The sequence below is a fragment of the Schistocerca cancellata genome, chromosome 1 (genome assembly GCF_023864275.1).
Source record: "Schistocerca cancellata isolate TAMUIC-IGC-003103 chromosome 1, iqSchCanc2.1, whole genome shotgun sequence".
In the NCBI taxonomy this organism is placed as follows: Eukaryota; Metazoa; Arthropoda; class Insecta; order Orthoptera; family Acrididae; genus Schistocerca; species Schistocerca cancellata.
Genome location: NC_064626.1, coordinates 1,047,936,665 through 1,047,961,650, shown reverse-complemented (window position 1 = coordinate 1,047,961,650; position 24,986 = coordinate 1,047,936,665). Strand labels below are relative to the sequence as shown.

Genomic DNA, 24,986 nt, shown 5'->3' with positions numbered 1-24,986 from the left:
TAGTCTTATTGACACATAGTGTACCCTCCTCTCTATAAGGGACGCATACGTATATTCTTGTATGCAAACTATCATGAAGGTGTTAAATGGCATCTTGTTATAAATTGTTCCTAGCAGCTCGCAACTTTTGTTGTAGTAAGTCCCCATTTCATCATGTTCCATATGTGACCTTGCTTGTCAGGCCACTTGGACATCATAAAGGGAATGCTGTGGCACAGCAGCCGTATGTGGATATTCATTGTCCTGCTGAAAGAATATGTCACCTTCCTGTCGAAGAAATGGCAGTGGTGTGGGGCTAATAGGCTCTGCAAAGTAACAGACACTGGTTAGTTTACCCTGTAGAAATATCAATGTGACTGCAAGTTGTAATGATGGCACCCCACACCATAAAGTCTGATATCAGACCTGTGTGTTTTGGGCAAATGCACTCTGGAATAGGCAGCTCACCAGGTCTATGCCATAGAAGGTATGTCCATCATTCACATACAGACAGAACCTACACTCATTAGTGAAAACAGCAGCACACCATTCCACTCTCTAGTCAACTCTTTCACAACACCAGAGTAGCCATCCTTGGCTGTGTTGTGGTATGAGTGGCAGCCTGGCCAGAGGCACCCTTTATCTTAATCCTGCCGCAAGCAGATGGTGCCAAATGGTCCCTGATGACATAGGAGGTGAAACATGTGTCCAAATTACATCCATGGATGATCTGTAGGCCAGCAAAGATCTTTATATGCATCTGTACTACACAGATGTTCAGAACCTGTGGACCAGGTGTGGGAATGTTCCGCAGACAACTGTTGAAAGCAGTGACACTACCAATACACTGTGCTCAATATGTGCAGCAATCTGTTGATATGTCTCTCCAGCTTCCCACATGCTCACTATGGGACCCACTTCTAGTGATTGAAGCTGTTCAGCAGGAGTATCTACTATTTAGTGGGGTATAGTTGTAGCCTACAATGAATTATGCCAACACTGTTCACCTCTAAACTTGGCACAGTTACTGCCCGCAGAGTCCAAACTGAGGGTGCCCAGACAGGTCACTTGAGCACCATCTGACTTGATGAATCACCAACACGAACTCTTCAGTATACACATTTTATACCTCAGTGCTCCTGACCACAGTCCTTGAGCACTGTACTTTTTTCCAGCAGTGTAAATTAGTGTTTTCTGACAAAGTTTTATGATGTCAGTTTCTGAGAGAGTATGCATTACAAGACATGCAGAGAGCCAACACTCAAATGCCAACACCATCTCATTATCATCATCTTAGTTAAAAAAACCTACATTGGATGGGTAGCCTTAAAACACAAAGGTTACTTTTTATACATTTAAAATTTTTTACACTTTAAAATAAGAAATATATTAAAACAAAGAATAAAAGTATGAATGACAGTGGTTGTGGTACCAAGTACACTCAAGAACATGTCCTTCCATGCAAAATGATGGCAATTTTAACATAAAATATTACTTTGTGAAATTAAGGTTAGTTAGGCTCAATCTTTCCTGGGGGCACATGTGACTAGCTGAGTATCGATATAAAAAATATATGAAGTAACTAGCCAATCAACTGCTAAATCTGTTCCCTAACAATTTGAGGCAAGCCCCGATTCCTAACAAATTTTAAAACCCATGCTGCACTCTTAATCATTGCTTCAAGAAGAGAGTATTTCCAGTCAAACCATTTAACACTCTCAGTTCAGCAAACAACAACTTTCAGTTAAATATGGTGCAATGTTATAGCAACACCTTGTGTTACGTTCTGAACACATTTTGCGACTTAGGTGGAAGCTATGGATGTGAAAGTCAAATATATTAATAAACAAGTGTAGAATAGAACAGCTTTATTTTGTATGCTTATTACTCCACGTGGTGGTGATGTTTGGCGTGAAAGTTTTTCAGCTGACCAGGTACAGAGGAAATGGGCTCATTCTAAATGCCTGGGGCTGACTGAAGTCTCACTGAGCGACAACGTCCAATACTTTCAAATATGAGCTAGCAAAACATTTACATCCTTTCCTCTCTGAGGTTTCACTTAAAAGCTAAGAAAGCAAAATATTTAAATGTAGTTAACTTTATTACTTTAATTTCTTGTGCTGTATTGATTTATTACTGGCATACAAATTCTCTTTTGCTTCAGATAATAAAATGATGGTTGAAAAGAACCAAAACATAGTTTATGATCTACTGTTGTGGACAGGCAAGGGAAAATATTAAAGTTAATGTTTACTTATATCACTGATATACAGTCTATCTACACAATGCTAAACAAACGTACCTGGAGCAACCAGTGATTATACTGGTAATTCCTCTCTCATTCACACCTTCACAGCCAGACATGTTAAGGACTTCCAAACCAGAATTCTCACCAATGGCTGCACAGCAATCAGCATTCAAAAAACAATTCTCTAAACTAAGTTTGCGCAGCAAGTGACATGCTGACAGGAGCTGGGCCATTCCTAGGGAAATATATACAAATCAATTTACTATTGTGAGAAATGTCACATAAAAATCACCACAGTTAACAATGGGGGAGACAGATTCTTAATGCCTGTAATTTCAATGTAACAAATAAGGTAATAGATGATGGTGTATGGATTATGTAAGAAATTCACTTTTCTTTGGTTGGAAAGTTGTAAGACAAAAAAAAAAAAAAAAAAAAAAGAAAAATAAGATAATAGTATTTCCTTCCAGGGAATAACTTTATCAATAGGGTATTAAATCTACTCTTCCTAATTCAAACCCTGATGAATCAAATTCCTCAATAAATTCAGTAATTGCTTGTGCTTTTGCAAAAAAGCCCCAATAAATCAAAGAAATCTTGTGTTCTGGTGCACTCAAATTGAAATGGTTGTCACAACACATCACCAGGAAACAGAAAACACTTATTCAAAGCCAGTACCTATCCAACACTTAACTGTTCTGGTAGTCTTTCAAGCCACTGCAATATCCCTTTGCTTACTCAACAATATGTAACATATCACAGTACATAAATTATGTAGTAAAACTATCTTCAAAGGAGTTGGTCTATCACAGAAAAGCAGTAGTTTATTGGGCCCGTAGGACACAGAGTGGCAGAATATGCCTATTGGAGGTTACGGTATATGCTTATACACTCCTGGAAATGGAAAAAAGAACACATTGACACCGGTGTGTCAGACCCACCATACTTGCTCCGGACACTGCGAGAGGGCTGTACAAGCAATGATCACACGCACGGCACAGCGGACACACCAGGAACCGCGGTGTTGGCCGTCGAATGGCGCTAGCTGCGCAGCATTTGTGCACCGCCGCCGTCAGTGTCAGCCAGTTTGCCGTGGCATACGGAGCTCCATCGCAGTCTTTAACACTGGTAGCATGCCGCGACAGCGTGGACGTGAACCGTATGTGCAGTTGACGGACTTTGAGCGAGGGCGTATAGTGGGCATGCGGGAGGCCGGGTGGACGTACCGCCGAATTGCTCAACACGTGGGGCGTGAGGTCTCCACAGTACATCGATGTTGTCGCCAGTGGTCGGCGGAAGGTGCACGTGCCCGTCGACCTGGGACCGGACCGCAGCGACGCACGGATGCACGCCAAGACCGTAGGATCCTACGCAGTGCCGTAGGGGACCGCACCGCCACTTCCCAGCAATTTAGGGACACTGTTGCTCCTGGGGTATCGGCGAGGACCATTCGCAACCGTCTCCATGAAGCTGGGCTACGGTCCCGCACACCGTTAGGCCGTCTTCCGCTCACGCACCAACATCGTGCAGCCCGCCTCCAGTGGTGTCGCGACAGGCGTGAATGGAGGGACGAATGGAGACGTGTCGTCTTCAGCGATGAGAGTCGCTTCTGCCTTGGTGCCAATGATGGTCGTATGCGTGTTTGGCGCCGTGCAGGTGAGCGCCACAATCAGGACTGCATACGACCGAGGCACACAGGGCCAACACCCGGCATCATGGTGTGGGGAGCGATCTCCTACACTGGCCGTACACCACTGGTGATCGTCGAGGGGACACTGAATAGTGCACGGTACATCCAAACCGTCATCGAACCCATCGTTCTACCATTCCTAGACCGGCAAGGGAACTTGCTGTTCCAACAGGACAATGCACGTCCACATGTAATCCGTGCCACACAACGTGCTCTAGAAGGTGTAAGTCAACTACCCTGGCCAGCAAGATCTCCGGATCTGTTCCCCATTGAGCATGTTTGGGACTGGATGAAGCGTCGTCTCACGCGGTCTGCACGTCCAGCACGAACGCTGGTCCATCTGAGGCGCCAGGTGGAAATGGCATGGCAAGCCGTTCCACAGGACTATATCCAGCATCTCTACGATCGTCTCCATGGGAGAATAGCAGCCTGCATTGCTGCGAAAGGTGGATATACACTGTACTAGTGCCGACATTGTGCATGCTCTGTTGCCTGTGTCTATGTGCCTGTGGTTCTGTCAGTGTGATCATGTGATGTATCTGACCCCAGGAATGTGTCAATAAAGTTTCCCCTTCCTGGGACAATGAATTCACGGTGTTCTTATTTCAATTTCCAGGAGTGTAGATAAGGCTAAGTCATTCACTGCTAGTGAGGGGTACCTTGTTAAGAAATAAAAAGAAAAAAACAATTTTTATGATGCTTTATGGTGAGAATGTGAGCACTGATGACAGTTTATTTAGCATGGAAAAATCAAGTAATTTGGCTGCTGGCAAAGATAAGATCTGTGTCATTCTACAGGAAGGGAGAAAACATGACAAAGAAGGTTAGCACTGTTGCTTGTAATGAACATGGATGGGTGTAAGAAACTGAAGTGTCTTGTGGTAATAAAAGCTGGTAACGTTAGATAGTTCATGGGTATTAGATGATTTCCTCTGTTATTGCTCCAACAGTGGCCCTTGAACCTGGACAAAAATATGGGGAAGCAGATGTGAAAGTGAGCATTTTCTAGACAATTGCACAGTTTACACTATCCCACCACCTCCAGGTAATGTGGTACTTACTGTTTACCCGAGAACCCCTCCTTGAAATTACAACTGCTTGGCCACAGACTAATTCAGAATTTTCAAACTTTGTACTGCAAATAAGTTGAGACAATTGTGTTGGATGGTGTTAAATATGATGTTGAACATAAGTTTTGGCAGTGATGATCATTACTGGTAAGCATGGAAACAAGTTACTGTGACAGTTTTGAACTGTTCCAATAAATGTTGATCATCAATGAGCCAGAGAACCAACTGCCACAACAAGAGAGCAGTGAAATTCATTCACTTAATCATGACACCCGGGACCATCCTCATGATGGGAAAAAATGTGACATTTGACAATTCTGTACACTTTGATGATTGTATGAAAGTCTGCAGTGCCCTGATTGACACTGAAATTTTGGTTGTTCCATATGACAAGAATGAAAACACGAAGAAGCTGATCAAGAGAAAAAGCAGAGTAAAGTCTGACTCCAAAATGGACAAGATGGTCATTGGAAATATTGCGCAGCCTTAGAACGTAAGTAGAAGGATAATCTTCACTGCTGGCCATCAAAAATGCAACACCAAGAATGACCAGAGATATCACAGCCAGTCAGATTTGGGGGATAATACACTGTACAAAAATCACAGTTGAAAATACAGCCCCCATGAAGTGAGTAAAATGATGAAATCAATACTGCCTGTTGCTGCCGTTGCTGGCTATAACTACTGCTGCACATCTCAGCATTGACTCAAACGGGCTTTGGTTGCGCTGATGCAGTGTAGTAATTCACACTGCTTCCACATATTGCCAAAGTTGATCTGATGTAGCATTCATTCTGCAGTCATCAACCAGATACGGAGGAAAGGGAAGCCAAGACAGCAGCACAATCCGATGAGTGACAAAGTTATCTTTAACTTTAACACTGCATGCCACACGTGATTGTGCATTATCCTGTTGCAATGTGGCTGTCCGCAAGCTCAGGCTCCAGCATTTCAGAGCTGGTTAGAGTACTGGCAATGCGTACTAGGGGGTGTAGGAGTGGAATCAAATACGACCCCAAATAATACCAGCTGCAGGACCAGTGTGGCAATGCATAAGGCAACAGTTCAACAGTCTCTCAACACAATCTGTCAAGAGACTAATCCAATCATCATAGTGGTGCAAGCAGAGTTGGGATTTGTCAGAAAAGAATGTTGTTCCATTTTCTTGTCCACATCTGTTATTCATCGCACCATTGCCAGCACAAATGTCTTTGGTGTTGACTCAGCCGTAAACATGGCAATGAACATCCTGTGGACAGTCTGCTCTACTACAAACAATGCTGAATGGTATGTGTGGACATTGCTTGTTGTGCAATGGACTGGATTTGTTTTTATATGGTTCACGATGTGGCAGAGCAATCCATCAATGCCATGCACGCAATATGCTTGTGGTCACGTGTACTGGTGCAACAAGGAGGTTCCATTGGTCCCATCAGTCTATCGTTCCTCCCTGCATCTAGCAGTTGCTTGGTTCTGTCTGACACTATCACCCATGTCTCTGGAGGATAAACCACAATCCCTGCAGGCAACTATTTCTTCTCGGTCTAACTCCAAAACATGCACTAATGATGCTTGCTGTCTTCTGTGAGGCATACTGAAGCTGCTTATGCAAAACAACTGCATGAAAGAACAATTCCAGTATGTCCACATGCCCATCTATTTCCTCTTTATGTAGAGCTTGCACATGCCATTACTGGCACCCATGATGTGTACCTTCGCTGAAATGATAATCACGCGCAGCTCTCACTGCCAGAAAAACGTGCTGCAAATTTCACCAGATTTGGTTGCTTCCTTCAGAATGTTGCATTTTGGGTGGTCAGCAGTGTATTTTTGGTTTTGGTGACAACAGAAAATGCATTTGACCAAGCACATGGGAGGTCACTGAAGCAGAAAGAGAACACTAACTTGTTTGAAAAAATAAAACAAACTGTTTGTCGAACAGCTCATCTGATACTTCTACAGCCAGAAAACTAAAGTTTTCGCATGTATTTTCGGGAATTAGAACGTGCCTTTCACTAGAAATGTGAAGATAAATAAATATTTATGGAACAAGTTGAAGTTAAATTAGTTATAATTTAACAATAATGGAAACTCCTGGATGGAGTAATATGTAAAATGTAATGTGAAAAATAGAAGAAAGGCAGTCACCTTAGACTGATGCATAGAGCATAAAAACACGTAACAGACAACGACATTAACACTTTCATGCATCTTTTTCTAGCAGAAGTACCCACCGTCACACACAGTCTCTCTCACACTCCTGTGGCCATGGCACTACTGATTATTGGTACCTGATCAATAAAAGCAGTTGCCTGAGCTGAAGGGAGATGAGGAGAGACGGTAGAGGAGGATACAAAATGGGGGTAGTGGGAAACAGGCAGTTCTTTGGACAGATGACTCCACATTTGCATAACAAGATGCAAAGAGCACTGAGGATAGGAAAAAAACATCATGCACACCCACATCACAGGGGAGATTTAGGCCAAGGGGATTGAGAGCACACAGGATTTGATGAAGAGAGAATTCCCATCTGCGCAGTTCAGAGTAACTTACACTAGAAAGGAGTATCTGTAGGGCCTCCATAATGAAGCAGCTGCTGAAGTCATTTGTGCTATGGTATTCAGCCTGTTTGGTAACTGGATGGCCAAGTTTGCAGTTTGCTACTATTTGGTGGTGGCCATTCATGAGAATACAGAATTGGTTACGTGTCATGCCTGCATAGAATGCTGTACAGTAATTGCAGCACAGGTGATATGTTTTCACACATATCCCTGCCTTTTATTGGAAAGGAAAGTCCATGATTGTACCACAGTAGCACGTGGTAGGTGGGGGTGTGACAGGTTCTGCACTTGGGCCAACCACAAGTGAGTGACCCATGGGATGCAGCTTTGGAACAGGTATGGACAAGGATGGTCTCTAGGTTGCGTGTGTGGTGGAACACTACTTTGGGGGATGTGAGTAGGATATCCCTTATCTCAGGGGATGACAAAAGGTAGTCTAAACCCTGGTGGAGGATATGGTGAGCTTTTCAATGTCACAGTGATGCTGGATGATCAGAAGAATACTGGTTGGAGGCTAGTTAACAGGTTTACTGGCGTCAGAGGAGCAGAGGAGGAGGATATTAGTGTTTAACGTCCCGTCGACAACGAGGTCATTAGAGACGGAGCGCAAGCTCGGGTGAGGGAAGGATGGGGAAGGAAATCGGCCGTGCCCTTTCAAAGGAACCATCCCGGCATTTGCCTGAAGCGATTTAGGGAAATCACGGAAAACCTAAATCAGGATGGCCGGAGACGGGATTGAACCGTCGTCCTCCCGAATGCGAGTCCAGTGTGCTAACCACTGCGCCACCTCGCTCGGTTCAGAGGAGCAGACGGCACAAGAGATTTGTTTATGGATGAGCCGACAGTGAAGGCTCTGGTAAGGTTATCAGTATATTTCAGCACCACCTGCTTTCCACTGCAGATTATATCCACAGATGGCAAGGCTGTAAGGAATGTAGCGCATAAACACTACATCATTATACGGAAGTCACTATACAAGAAAAAGTTAAACCTTACCTCCCACCTCACTACAAACAACACACCCACACATGTTGAGCCTGAGCAGCCCGTACATTTAGCTGTGTATCCAAAACTGTTTCACCAGCTGAATATTCATATCAAGAAACCACTGAAGGATGTTTGCCATGCTTGTGATAAGCTCCACATGTAAATTTCTCAAGCATCAGACCAACAGAAGTCAGACCCTCTGAAAGAAATGACTTCATTAAGTACTGACTGACAGCATACAAGCTGAATGCCATTAATAAGGAAAGTGCTTAAACTGATAGCAATAAAAGAACTGTTACTTGTGCCATGAATCAGAGTTTTTATCACTCTCTCAAAGTAGTGTGGCATTCTACAAACATGTTCTATAGACTTTTATTATGACTGTACACTATCCCAAGGAGGATAACCATACAGTTAAAAGTGTAGCGAAGGATGACAACTGAGGAGATGACTTGGTGGTATTGTGCTTTGTAACACATCTAAGTGGCTTGGCTTCAAAATTCAAGCAGTTAATTATTTATTCCAACAAGTGGTGGTCAGAACAAGAACTCTCGCATAACTATAATACCATTTTAAGTTGTTATTGATCGGTTACCACAGGAAGCTTTTGATCACAAATTTTTAGCGGATCACACACTTACAGACTGTGACATAGACCACTAACTGAAAACTAAATGAGAAGATTTAGGTCCTACTTAGGTGGTAAACAAGAAACAGAAGCCTTTTAGACAATGAAATGAACAAATTTTTATTCCTTTTTCATGACCTTTCAAGCACTCATCACAAAGTAAGAAAGCTAATGTTCATGGGAAAAGATTCTTACTGAAAAACATGAACTAGACAGAAGTTACATTTTTTACTTTTTGCTTCCACATCACTATCAGTGGACCCCTAACTTTTGTGTCTTCCATTTGTATTACTGTAATGTTGTGTTAACAGATGTCAGGAATCTCGGCCTGGTGACCCATTAGACAAATCTGAAAATAATTTAAAATTTTTTTCTTATATGTAATGTGATAAAACGTCAGTGAATGAGATGGATGCCTTTCTGTGAAGCCTTCCAGTGGTGCAAATATGTCCACTCCTCCTTGAAATGCCTTTCGAAGTTTAAAATGAGATCTTCCTGGTCTTGAATAAAATAGTGCAAGTTTTCATACAGTCAGTCCAAAAGATGGAAGACAGTTGCAGGAACTCAATCATATTCTTTGAAATGATCCCAGAAATGAATGGTATGCTATGCAGTATCCTACTATCGAATTCCAGTCCCTCGTCAGCTCCCTCAACTATTTAATTTCTTTTACCTCATAATACATTTTTTCAATCTCTTCGTCATCTGCTGGGCTAGTTGGCATGTGTGTTCCCTATGCTGCTCATACTAGCTTACCTGCATTTCCTATTTTATTCATCATTAAACTGACTCTTGCACTACTCGTATTTGATTGTGTATTTATAATCCTGCATTCACCTGACAGAAGTCCTGTTCCTCCTGCCACCAAACTTCACTGACTTCCACTATAACTTTAACCTATCCATTTTCTTTTTTAAATTTTCTAACCTTCTGTAGAAATCCAGTTTTTTTTCTCCTGATAACAACCTCCTCCTGAGTAATCCCCACCTGGAGATCCTAATGGGGGGCTATTTTACCACTGGAATATCACGATGATTTAAGGTGAGGGGCACTTGACATCATGCTCATCAGCACCCTGACGAAAAGTCAGCATGCTAATCTCACGGATGGGGACGAAGGCTGTCCCTGCATGCGGAACAGTTCATAATGTATTAAAGTCTGCCTCCTTTCCCCAACAATTTAGGGAGGAGCCCTGACAGTTCACAAAATTTCACCACTCTTTTTAACACTGGACTCAGTATCTGTGAGGATGGTGGGCAGATCTCCATCGAGACTGAGGACTGCCCTAATATCAGTATATAGGACACATGTTGCCACAATGTGATGAGCTGAAAGTTGCATGCTACAAACTTCATGGAGTGTGTGTTTCTGCTTTAAGTAACTAGAATGCGCTTCAGCAAGAAAGCAACCAAAATAACTGAACAAGGCATTACTGGCACCCATTCCAAAATAAAAATAGACTGACATTTAATACAACCCATCAAGATGAAACAAGCCATAGAACAGAGATGCCCATTATCTGTGACACTTCACTTCATGCAATAGCTGCAGAGTTGTTGCAAGCACACACTCATGCTTACTATGTACACTACAGCAAGTGAAGCAAAAGTGGGTGAAAAGGAAACCCATCTGTTACATTCAGTCCATCTGGTCACAGCAGACGGACACCAGAAAGCAACTGAGAATGGTAATCACTTAGAACCCCAAACGACGAACACAAATCAATGAGAAGCTCAATACTATGACAGCTTTCTAGGAACATACTACCAGAATCTGAACTGTATACAGAAAATTTCAGTGGCCAATATTTATGTGTATAGCAGATTATATTTCACTGCATCCCATACCATATGACACTACGAATCCTTGTTTGCACCACTTGGTATTTGAGGCAAGGTAATACCTTCTATGTTGCCTTCAAAACTACTCAACTCAGATGTCCGCAAGGACTACTGGTGTTTAAGCATCCAACAACAATGCGAGGCTTTATTCCTCTGCAGAAACACAGATACAACACAACAACCACCCAACAGCACAGAAGAGGGAACTGTTTACCTGTGAGCCACTAGATAAGACAACTCCAATAAATCCTGCCACTATAAATCAGAACTGGATCATGTACCTAAGTTCTACTTACAATTAATGAATTCTGATCCATGTTGTCACCACAGCCAAACTATCTGCTATGCTCACAATGGAATCCACACACAACCCAACTGAGCACAAGCATCCACACATAAACTGAAAAAATCTCTGGCACAATATAAATAATAGTAGAGTAGCATAGTTAGAGCAGTCTCATATGATACAGAAAATGACTTCCACTACAGTGCATGCAATGCCAGCATTTTGAAAACTTGCCACATACTGTATTTTATGGACTATAACATGGACTTCTTCCTTCGAAAAATTGTCTCCGAAATTCACGTTCCATCATACTCTAATATAAAAATGTCCAGTGTTTGATTTTAAATTCCTGTCACTTTTAAAAATGGCCATATATTCAATGATGTGTAAAACCTATCTTTATCTGGCAACATTGGATTCAACTGGTAGCAGCAGAGCACCAATGCGACCAACATGAGTTGCGGGGATTCACAAGCTCGCTAACAGTCTTCTCCTCCTGCACCGTCATCAAAAACCCGGAACACTATCTAGCCTATGATGCATCATTGCAGTCTACAGCACCAGTGAAATTGAACAAAGTCTACATTCATCTTTGCAGAGATGGTTGCAGGACTCAGCTGTTTGATACAGGATGTCAAAATAAACACCCTTCAGCCATCTAGTTTCCAACTTTATTTTATTTGGCAACCACATTCAGCATTTTAATATGCTATCTTGAGGGCTGAAGTGATCGCTATAGCAAATCTACGAATACCAGTATTGCTGGCCTATTTTGATCACAACCGAGGTAGAATCTTCCTACACGCGAGTCAGGGGCCTGAAGATGGCGTATCGAAACACTGAAACTGGTTGCCAAGTAAAGGAAGGTTTGGCTGAAAGGTTTTTAATTTGGCATCCTGAATTGAAAGTGATAGTAGCTACTTTTGTAATGGAAAAAATAAAAAGGTATTCATATGATGTGGGCTACAAATTTAAATTAATAGCATGTGCAGAACACGGTAACAGAGCAGCTGAGTGGCACTTCAGTCCCCCACCAACAGAAAAAAACCATTCACGATTGGTGGACTAGCATAGGACTGAAAAAATTTAGGAAGACTAAATGCGCAAATAGAGCACTGAATCCAAAATCGCCAAAACTAGAAGAGCACGTATTGAAATGGATTCAAGCATACCATCAAAATGGCATTGAAATTAATTTAAAAAAATGATTCAAATACACACTCTTAAGTTAGCGCTATAGTGTAAGGGTGGAGTTGTTGGTACAGGTTTACGAAGCGTCATGTACTTAGCATGCGAACCAAAACCAAAATATCTCAGAAAATGCCATAAAGAGTATAAAGAGTAATCTGTTTCTGTCACTTTATTATTCAACATCAAAAGAAAATCAACGTGGAACTAAGCCAAATAGCAAATATGTACTTCTGACATTTGATGTGCCAAATAACAGAACTGTTGGCATGAAAGGTGCTAAAACTATTACTATGAAAAAAGTGGACAAGAAATGCACTACACTGTTGTCCTTTGATGTTGTGCTGATACTAATCTTAATCCAACAATAATTGTCAAGCACAAAACTATGCCAAAACCTTCCAAAATACCACCAGGTGGTGTTCACGTACATTACAAGTATTGGACGGACAAGGCTGGTATGAAATTATGGATCAACATTTTGGGAGATAAGGAAAGGTGCTTTATTGAATAGAAGTTCTCTTCTTGTGCTAGATCAGTTTACTAGTCGTTTGAAAAATTCTATTAACGAGAAACAAAAAAGGAAAATACAGAGCTTGCTGTTATTCTGGGAGGACTTACTTCACAACTGTAACCTCTTCATGTCTCAATAAATGAATCATTTAAAGTGTAAACAAGAGAAATGGAACAAATGGATGAAACCCAACATGAATTCATTCCAGAGGTAGCTTTGAAACTACCTACAATCAAGCAACACAACAATGTAATTGGAAAGATAAAGCCTACTCATCAAGTGATGGCAGCACACACACACACACACACACACACACACACACACACACACACACACACACAAGAAAGTTATACTTGCAGAAGCTTTCTGAGCCAGTGGCACCACCTCCTGGCAGAAGGGTTGAAGGGGAAGGAAGAGGGGTGAAGGAAAAGGGGTGGATTTCTGAATAGTCACCGAGAACTGTGGGTCAGGGAAGACTTACCAGACAGGATGAGAAGGAAAGAGCCAGTAAGTCTCCCCTGACGCACAGTTCTGGGTGACACTGTGTGTGTGTGTGTGTGTGTGTGTGTGTGTGTGTGTGTGTGTGTGTGTGTGTGTGCGCGCGCGCGCCACACACACACACACACACACACACACACACACACACACACACACACACACATTACTTTCCAGGATTTTAAAGGTCAGTTCAGTTTTATGACCTAAGACTATCTGGTTTTGTAATCAAATAAAAATTGTAAAATTTTTAAAAATGCCTGAAATTAAGATGCATCTTATAGTCCATAACATCTTACAATCCATAAAATACAGTAAATACTTTAATTGAACTCAAATTTTCCCATATTAGTTTTCAGAATTGTAGATAGCAGGTTGTTGTTGGACATGTATCTTTTTTCCTCATACAATGTAGTGTGTTACGAGAAACCTTTGTGGACATGTTCCACACATTAAAACAAAAATGTCTCATAAATATGGGCTCTAAAATGACAACCTTAAGAACTATGAGCACTTTTTAATCTTTGCTACTGTGAAAAATCTCTTATATCGAAGTGCCCCCAAAGTAAGTAAAAGTTTTTTGAAAAGTGCTGAATTTTAAGCCTACTCTTCCCACTGTTCCTTCAAGAATTTCTATTTTTTCTGCTGTTTCACTGTCGTGACATGGAACTGCCAGGTTGTCTGAAAAAGCTGAGCATTCTATCCTAATATTGTCTTGTTCCTAATTTGACTGGTTCATTCATTTTTAACTGATTTTAGTTTCTGCCACACTTGGATTATCATGTTTACCTGAATATAAGACAGTTTTTTCCCAGATTTGTCATTTGAAAAATACAGGGTTATCTTACATCTGCAGATTAAATGATTGCTGCGGATGCTAACATTTTGACGTAGTTTAATAGAGTATATAGGGATTGTCTTACATTTACAGATGAAGCTTTGGTTATCGAGGTCATGTGCAGCTTTATTTTGAAGAAATCTGAAGGGCTGGGCAAATGATACTTGTGTTCCAACAGGCTCAAGATTTTCTGAAGTGCTTGATACAATATCGATGGTGCTCGAACAGTCACACGACACTTTATTCTCACGCCATAGTACACACAATACACAAGAAACTATGAACTAGCCACTACAAAAAATCTGTTGATCTGCTTAAAATTCGACAATTTTGTGAGGCACAGGAGGGAATAGCACTAAATTCTATCTCACAAACTCTTGTTGTACCTGAACAGGTTTGGAGTAAAAGTTCATACATCTATGGATGCCATGTACAAAAATGAATGCTGCTTTTTAAGAATAAGTAACATTCAAAATTAGAAATAATGTCCTTCAAGAAATATTACTTTATTCTGAACCCAGATCAGTATTTTATTTGCTTATGAGAGACTGTAATAATTTATTAAGTAGGTTGCAAATACATTCATTCGCTGTTCACGTATTAATACCAGGTAAAAATGCTACCAGCTTTGAATCAGCTTTAGAACATTATGGTGACATTCAGATGAAACCATAAGGAAAATTAATCTATAATACATGTTTAAAAAACACAATAAATCCTATTAACTGTGATTATTGTCACGAGAATAAATTGCAGTGTAAAGACCCGTTGTGGAGATAGTACCACTCATGAGTAGCTCAAAGAAACGAACAAAGTACGAGATCTTATTTACGTATTAGTTGCTGTTACCTATGACCTGCAACCTAGAAGATATTGCGGTTCATATTTCACAGTTGCTCAAGCACAGCACTATAGAAGGGTTGGAGGAGGAACACTGGTTCCAGTTTTGGCTAAGAAGTAGACAAGTGCATAGAGGGGAGCAGTGAGCTAGCAGCAAATTATGTCATATTACTAACTGTGGGAATCTATACCTGTACTTTGGATTTTGGGAACATTTACAATGTTTAAACTGCAGTTTGCCTGAATCCATTTGTAGTCTGAATTGAATTTAAAATTGGACAAAAACTCAACATAGTTTTCATGTGTTCAGGAGACTGCAAAAATCTAGATGGGGCCAGTGGTGTGTGTGTGTGTGTGTGTGTGTGTGTGTGTGTGTGTGTGTGTGTTTCGTGTTGCAATGCTGTCAACACTCAGCTGACTTATGATGGAAACTCAAGTCGTCGTGTCAGCTGCTGGTTCTATGGAAACAATGAGAGAGTGGTGAGCAGACAATACATTTGAAAGCAAGAGCCACTACCATTATGTCAGTATAGTAGCAAAATCTGATGTGTTCAAATTAAAATTGATGTGTTCTCTGGTCCCACAGAAACCACAACCTCGGAAATCAACATTCAGAAGAAACAGCCAAAGATATGGGAATCAAAGATATAAATTTCACACTGTGCTATTTGCACGATGATTAAAAATTGTGAAACCACAGATAGCAGGATTAGAAAGCAAAATATGTAGGAAAGAAAATGGTCCGCAAATTAATGTAAACTGTTTCTCTTTGTTTATTTTATTTCTTCTTGTATTATTCAAATGTAGACAATAAAGGGGACAAATTTAGAACAGGTATAATGTTGACTTTTTAGGCAGATACTTTGTCAAAATTTTGTAACTGATTAGTCAAAATATGTTAAAAATAGAATTTTCTCAAGAAGCTTCTTGAGAAAAAGAAGGGTCGTCTTCTACTCTGTTTAAATACAGTACTACTACTAAGACACAGTTGGAAAGCAATGGAGGGAGTCCATCAGCTTGTCTCATTCCTGTTTCAATTTCAAAATGTTCTGAAATTTCACCCTGAATTTTACCATGGATTTTGTACCATTTAGTGTTTCAGTAAAAGATAAAGCATTAATTGTTAAGGTCAATATTTACACATTGTGTAACAGTTGTTCCGGCATTGGCCTCAATCAGACCATTGCAACCTGCAAGGGTATGCAGGCCAGCCACCTACATAATTCTGCCGCTAGGCCCTGCAATAATGCAGCTGTACCATTCTACAGTGTGGTATCCTACCATCAGCAGTGCACTCTATTGCTACAAGCTGTGGCACAGTAGTCATCAAACGGCAGCTTGTGGGCCGCATGTGCCCCAATCCAGTATTCTTGCGGCATGTGGATCTCAACTGTATTTTGTACTGACATGCATCTATCAACTTTTACCCCATTCCAGAAATGTCAACTAACACTAACAGCTTATTAAAATCACAGTTCTCTCTCATTAAGTGCAATTTTCCTGCTCAGTAACAAACAAAAATACTTACAGAGAGAGTAATATTTCACAACATACTAAATTTTAATTGACGTTAGTGAACTCTGCCATAAGCTGTGTAAAGCTGGCCGCTTACCTCAGGGCCGAGGGGTAAGTAGCTTGGCCACTGCCAGTTTAGAGTGTAAGAGAGCAGGAATGTTTTGTGGTTTGTCTTCCAGTAGATATCACGGGCCTGTGTGCCTAGTACAGATTTCCTGACATGGTATAACTTTTTCCACAGAAGTTACATGGATTCATGAATGCGCATTACACAGTTTTTTTCATATGCAGTACTAATTTGTAGCAAGGAACATTAAATTAATTGAGGTTGTTGCAATAAAATGCAATGTGTAGAAGAAAAATAACATTCAAGGCCTTTAGAAAACATCTGTGACCGTTTCATACTGCATAATCGATTTAAAGATAAGTATAGTTTTATTCTTATTGTTGTTGTTCCTAGATATCATAACACGGTCACAAAGTACTGATGAGCAGCAGCTTAGTACATTAGAATGTAGGGTTCTGTGCGAGCTCTATGGGATAGTTCAAGATAACAATGGTTTCTGGAGATCTAATACAAATACTGAGCTGGATCGCCTCATACAAGGAGCGAACATTGTAAGAACAAAAGTAGGAGAATAGCCTGGCTTGGACATGTCCTTAGGATGGAAACTGGAAGAACAGGAAGTGTGCCGGAGAGGGCAGAATGGAGGAAACTTGTATAGAGTAGACCTACACACAGCTGACATGCTGTAAGAAGAAGAAGGCATTTACTGTTGTTAAGTAATTAATTGTCTGCTAACACAGACAACACTGTCTGACAATGTTACAGTGTCACAACTCTGGGATCACTAAGGTTGGCAGCAATCTGAAATGGGGAACAGTTGACACTAAGTGTTAGGAATGGTGCCAATTTTTAACAATCAGTACTAGCTGGGCTGGCTGTCAAGTGTTGCGCCCTTACTACAGCTAGTCTATTGTGTGCTCATTACAATTTATGTAAGTTCTCAATTGATAAAAACTGCAATATGCAGCTCAAGGCACCACCCCACAATGTTGGTACTGGCTCCTGAGCAAAAAGGTTTGATTTCTGCTGTAGCACAAGGCAGCATTTCCACAGCTGATGATGTCCCCCCCTTGAATGTGGTAAGTGGAAAGAACTGGTTTTCACATGATACAGCTGCGCACACAGGGTATAACAGCCACAACAGGACACCTGGACATTATGTCAGAGAAGGTAGTCAGTGCTTAGGGTTAAAACTCAGATGTAGGAATTAAGTGTGTTTAGAGGCAGAAAATATAGTTTTGGTGTAGGTGTTTGTTCCCTTTGTATTACGGACATAATTGCAAGGAACAAACCACGAGCAGAACTTGCGGGAGGGGGTAGAAATTAGGTGATCATTGAGACAAATAACTGGAGAGGTTATGGGAAAACCATTTAGCATTATGTACGGAATTAGAGAAGATTTAGAGGAGAAAGAAACCAGTCCTAATTATAAGCTGCTGCTGGATCTGTGAAATACAACACTACTGTGTCTTCATTTTTCCCCATGCACCTAAGGTGAATTTTCTCTCAAACCATTAGTTATATTCTACAAATTGTCTGTTCTTCACTACACATCACCATGTGGTGTACGGTAACTGGTAACCCACAAGATTTCGTCAATTTCTTCTAACTTTTTTTCTCAATCCGCTGGGTCGGTAGATAGTGGACTGGGAATGTCTTACTTTTGTGCCCTGTAGCTTATGTCAAATACATAATTATTAATACGACAATCACAATAGTATGGGCAAATCAGGTTGGCAGATGGCTCTCCGCCAATGGACATGCTAGCAGAATATCCTTTGTTCTGCTACGCAGATACCACATTTTGCTGGATGTCTGTATATTGCACAGCATTGTTTGTTGTTAGTGCCTGTCCTTAATTATTCTTCTCTGTGTTGGCCAAACATTTATCTAGTGCATATGATGAGATATACACAGAATGTTTCTGCAGTACAGGGGTTGACTTATGGCCATAGATGAAGCTTGGAGTCGAGATCACATGCATATTTACTTTGATGATTCCAGAAGGGTGGGATAGGTGGCAGTGGCACTATCACACCTGAATATGGAGAAGGTAGTGGCAAAGGGCAGCAAATTTTGTTGTGTTGCCTGCTTTTTATCAACATATACCATGTTTCAACTGCAATCTACCTGCATCAAAATATAGTCTGAATTGAATAACTGACAGCAATAATATACATTTTTACAGAAGAAATTAGCTAACAAATAGTTACACACAGAACGTGCAAAAGAAGGCATAATAAATTAAACACGAGGTACGATGGCACAGCAGTTACTGCTTGACAGCACTGTTTATTTTCAAGGTTGACAAAAAATCTGGAAGGAAACTACATCTACATATATACTCCGCTATCCACCAAGTGGTGTGTGGCACAGGGCACTATTCCCACCAAAGTCATATCCCCCCCATCCCTGTCGCAGATCGTGCAAGGGGAAACTACTGTCTGAACGCCTCCTCCCTTATCTCTGAATGGTGATCACTGCGCGGTTTGAAAGTTAGTGGTACCAATATACATCCTACATCCTCGGTGAAGATTGGATTTCGGAATTTAGTGAGCAGCCCCTTCCGTTTCTCACATCGTCTACCTGCAAGTGTGTCCCACTTCAAACTTTCTATGACATTTGTGTCACTCCCGCAATGGCTAAATGTACCAGTCGCAAATCTTGCTGCTCTTCTTTGGACCTTCTCAATCTCTCTGAATCAGACCCAACTGATAAAGGTCCCATACAGACGAACAATATTCTAAGACTGGACAAACTAAAGTATTGTAAGCAATTTCCTTTGTTGAAGGACAGCGTAGCTTCAGGACTCTACCAATAAACTGCAATCTAGAGTTCATCTTGACCATTACTTGTGTAATCTGATCATTTCATTTGAGATCATTAATAGTCACACCCATTTACTTGACAGATGTTACCACTTCCAAAGACTGGGCATTTACTTTGTACTCTTACATTAATGGGGATTTTTGCCTTGTTATACGCAGTAGGTTACACTTACTAATATTGAGAGATAACTGCCAGTCATTACACCACACATTTATTTTCTGCAAATCTTCATTGATTTGTTCACAACTTTCATGTGATACTACTTTCCTGAAGACTACAGCATCATTGGCAAACAGTCTAATGTTGCTGTCAATACCATCAACCAGATCTTAATGTAAATCGTAAAAAGCAGTGGACCTATTACGCTGTCTTGGGGCACACCTGAAGTTTCTGTTGAAGTCACCCCATTCAGGACGACATACTGCTCTCTGTCTGTCAGAAAACTTTCTATCCAACCACATATGTCATCGGACAGACCGTAAGTGCGCACTTTTTGAAGCAAGCGACAGTGCGACACTGAGTCGAATGCCTTTTGAAAGTCGAGAAACATGGCATCAACCTGGGAGCCAGTATCTAGAGCCTGTTGTATATCATGCACAAAGAGGGCCGGCTGTGTCTTGCATAACCGCTGTTTCCTAAAACCATGCTGGTTCCTGCAGATGAGCTTCTCAGTCTAGAAAGGTCATTACGTCTGAACACAAAATATGTTCCACAATTCTTCAACAAATCGATGTCAGTGAAATTGGCCAATAATTATGTGCATCCACTTTTCTACCCTTTTTATAGATTGCTATGACCTGGGCCTTCTTCCAGTCCCATGGAACTTTCTGCTCTTCCATTGATCTCAGATAGATGATGGATAAGAATGGTGCTATATTTTTAGCACAGTCAACATAAAATCTTATGGGGATACTGTCTGGGCCAGATGCCTTCCTGGTGTCTAAGGATATTAACTGTTTTACAATCCCAGATACACTAAACACTACGTCAGCCATTCTTACGTTTGTTCAATAATTGAAAGGGGGAATGGTGCTGCAGTCCTCTACCGTAAACGAGTTTTCGAAAGCTAGGTTTAGAATTTCGGCCTTCTGTTTATCATCATCCGTTACATTACCCATACTGTCAGCAAGAGAAGGTGTTGAATTATCTGTAGTGTTCATAGATTTTAGGTAGGACCAAAATTTTTGGGGGTTATTTTTAAAATCTGCAGATAAAATATTGCTTTCAAATTCGTTAAAAGAATCTCCCATAGACGTTTTGACATCTGATTTCATTTCACATAATTTCTGTTTGTCAGCGGGACAGTGACTACGTTTAAAACGACTGTGCAAAATTCTCTGCTTTCTCAGCAACTTCCTAATATGTTTGTTGTACCAAGGTGGTATATTTTTGCTAGGCACATACTTCTCTAGCACGTGGTGGACAATACCTTTAAATTCCGACCAAAAATGCTCAATATCTTTGTGTCCTGCAGTGAATGCATGGAGCTGACTATGAAGACATTCATTAATGTTCTCCGTTCAATCAGCCTATGGACCAGCAAATGATTTCTAATTTTAATAGGCTCTACACTCAAACACTCTCCGAGCATTGCTTTGAGTTGACTGAAAAGCTACCAATTTCACTCTCAGAGTTTTTAAAATTATCACTTCAATGTTGTTGACTGCATCAAGGCTATCAACAAGGTGTGAGAAGGGGTTACCAAGATGACTCTCTTCTGCTTGGCCTGAGTGCATTGTCAAATGTGACAGGCATTTGAGTCAGTGCCTGTGGAGCCTGTAGTCAACAAGATTGTGTCTTTACCCAAGATCATGGGACTAGAAGTGGATAACAACAATATTGATAAGCTTGTGGAAGATCACAGCCAAGAAATGATCACTAAGAGCTTATGGAGTTGCAGTGTGTTTCACAGCAGGAAGTTGTGGAGAGGAGTTCCTAAGAGGCAGCAGCAGCAATTGCAAAGCATCATCATCGGGCGCAATAAGAGAAATGTTGAAAGCATGGAAATAAGTTGCTTTGTACACTGAAAATCACGCCAATAAAGCAGTGGCTACACATGCTAAAAATTTATTTGGCAATAATGCTGTGTCACATTTTTGACAAGTGTTGAAGTGTCAGCAGAAGCAAATGGTCACAGATAGCTTCCTAGTACACAATAATTAGTTATGTATTGTGACTAATAAAGTACATAATACTCTATGTATAATCTTCTTTGAATAAATAGTATGAATAAAACAAAACTTCTAATACTTTTTCTGCATGGAACATTTTACATAAATTTATATGGGATAAATTGTCTTGCTTAACGAGTGATTCACAGTATGAGTAAAATTCTGGAACGAATTATAAACGCCACACAAGGTTCCACTCTACATTTTATTTGCACATTTTGATACAGTCTGTTCACAATTACCTAACTAAGAACATATTAAGGTAGCTCCAAATCAAGTATTTGTAAGGACTCTTGTCTGTTTTTAATTTTGAATATTCTATAATTTCCAAAATCCATGGTTCTCTCATCTGGTGATCTTGGGGCTTTGGCCTGATACAGCTGACTCAAATAACTGAACATGGCAAATGTGCAGATGTATTGCACAAGGGAGAGAGAACTAATCTCACCAAGGAAGCAGCTATGGTTGCTTAATTTAAAAAATATATTGCATAAGTGCTCTTTAAATACTGCAATGCTCTTCAAGAAACTTAGGATACATCCAATTTTGAATATTGGAGACGTTAACTGACACTGTTTTATGAGCAATACATAACAGAGCAAGCAAGTACTGTTTTACACAAACTACTAAATCCTTGTAACGCAAAAAGAAGTTCTTCCTGTTATAAACAAAAGGAAGGGATTTATCTTTGAATTCTTCCAAAATTTCATTACACTCTGGAACAAAAGGGAGGTGGATATCTGTACAAATGATACTTTACAGTAAAATTTAAGGAAAAATAATGACTTTATGACATGTTTTGTAGCCTTATTTAACATTTTAAGCATTTAGAGCAAATTTTACTTCAAACTCAGTTGTTTTAATACTGAATAAGTGGAGATTACATATTTCTGTGATTATTTTAGAGATTTTGTAGTGTAAGTGATTATTACTGCATAAAATCTGTTACCTACTAGCTACGCAGCTCACAAGAAACTCCTTATGTATCAAATAACTATGGACAGTCTGCTAAAAAAGGCTGTTTGGATAGGTGCTAATTAATCCAAAAATATGATAGCAGTATAGTGCCACTACCACTTCATGGGGAAATCTGCGAGTTTGTGGTGGAGAATTTCACTTACAGCAACAAAGCTGTTGAATTATAGCAGGACAGACCAAGCTCACTTAGTGAAATGTGCCAGTGCAGTGGTCACAATTCTTGCAATGTAGGCATGGGAATTTCTCCACCAACATGTTCCAGTGGTGTTGCCAAGAATATGACTAGAAGTGGCACATTGGCATAACAGGTGCACTGCTGTCATTTTTGGCAGCAGTTTCATTTGCAGACCAGCAATTCTACCAGGACATGGGGATTACACCAGATGAGGAGACCACATGGAGCCGCAAGCTGCTGTCACGTGTTTGGCTCTCCACTACAGTACCACCTTCCTGCTCTAAATGCAACTTTTGAACTTACAAAAGGACCATGCCTACTGATCATCATCAATCTCACCTGAATTTATGGTGTAGGCAGGGCTTGACCAGGTATGAATGTCGCAAGTGGAAGCTCTAGACAGCCATGTGTTTAGAAAAAACAGCGTTTTTGGCACTGGTCGGGCAATGAATGAGCCATTTGTGGTAGAGTACTCCCAGGCAGCACTCGGGGCAGCGAAAAGAGTACAGAATGCTAACTCAAGGGTCATGGGCTTGAGTTCATATACGGACCATCTTATTTTTATTTTCATGTTACACCACAAACCTTAGTAATGCTCAGTATATGGTATTTATACATTGTCATAAGAGACATGAAAAGGAAAGACAAGGGAAAAATATGGATTGCAAATAATTTTCCAGGAAGGAATGTTAAGGCATACATGAGAGCTCCATATGTAAAATCAGACACACATTATTTTACAATTGTCAATTTATACACACTGTGGTGATATTCATCATAAAAACAGGGCAAGCAGTAATTTTCTCAACATCTTTAAAGTTACAAACACCACTTTTATAACTAAGTTTTAATTGCAAGCACCTCTTAGAACGTTTTTAGAGTAATTGTGGACACTTTAAATATAGCCTTTCTTGAAAAATTTATTTGAAATCTAAATTTTCCTGTTTCTTTCCTTTTTGTGTCTATTATGAAAATAATAATAAATATAATATACTGAGAACTATTTTGGTTAATTTGCAACATAAAAAAATCGAAAATAAAAAACAGAGGTTATCGCATAACCTTACAATTAACATTCTATACACTTCCTGCTGCGTCAACTGCCGCATTGGAGCTCCTGACTCTCTTGACTCATGTCAGACATGCTATTTTTTTCTTAATGCTTCGTCATCCTCAACTCCCACTTCAATCACATGCATATACCACAAATTTGAATAATATCGGTGATGGCGTGCAGATGCGGTTCCCTGGTTAGTGCCACGGTACAGTGGGACAACCCAGGCACACTCCATCAGCAACCTGGACTCTTGCCCACAGGGGTAGCACGACAGCTGTCTTCCACTATTGTGGTGTGTGTACTGCACACCAACAGCCGCTGGGACACTCATTCACCACAGCAAGTTTGTTAACAGCCTTTGTGCACTATGAGCTGTGCAATGGGCTCATGTATCACACACCAAGCACAGACATAAGCAAAGCTGCAGCCAGCTGTCTGAAAGCTGGCTGTCATCTCGCTGGCCACCAGGTTCTCCCCAGGTGGAGTGGAGGCTACCAGACACTGATTTAGCAGAAATGTACGAGTAAAATACAGTGTTAATATCGACAGCCAGGTCTCTCTGGGCCTTCACTGGTCTGCTATCCTGCATCATAGCCGTCCCTCAATCCCCACATTGGCTATAGCAAAAAGGCAGACCCTCTACCTCAATTTAGTAATTAAAGAACTTGTTTGGGAACAATACTTGGTCAGATTCTTACCAGCGAGATAAGATACCAACACACCATTTATGTAATAACAGTATCAGTACTTAACAATGCAACCATTCTCCACAAGACAGCTGTATTTAACCATTCCTTCAATCCAAGTGCTCATACATTCAAATTAAAGAACAGTATTGTCATACAGGGTGTACACGGGGACAAGGAAAAAAAATCCCTGATTACTCCCAGATTATTCCCGGATATCCCATTTAAAAAAATATGCTTTTTCCCAGGCAAAAATACACTTTTTCCGTGCTAAGTGACAGTAGGTTTTCCGTAGATTTTCCCTCGGAGCTGTAAAACTTACAAATACTTTCAATGGTTAATG

General features: G+C 40.6%; 1 protein-coding gene across 1 annotated transcript in view; it reads right to left on the bottom strand.

The window, feature by feature from the left end:
* The window catches only part of LOC126090345 (S-phase kinase-associated protein 2), a 128,165-nt gene that overhangs the window by 30,438 nt on the left and 72,741 nt on the right, over positions 1-24,986 (bottom strand). Inside the window, exon 6 of the mRNA XM_049906980.1 lies at positions 2,282-2,462. Within this exon, the coding sequence (XP_049762937.1) occupies positions 2,282-2,462 (181 nt within the window). The remainder of the gene's footprint in view (positions 1-2,281; positions 2,463-24,986) is intronic.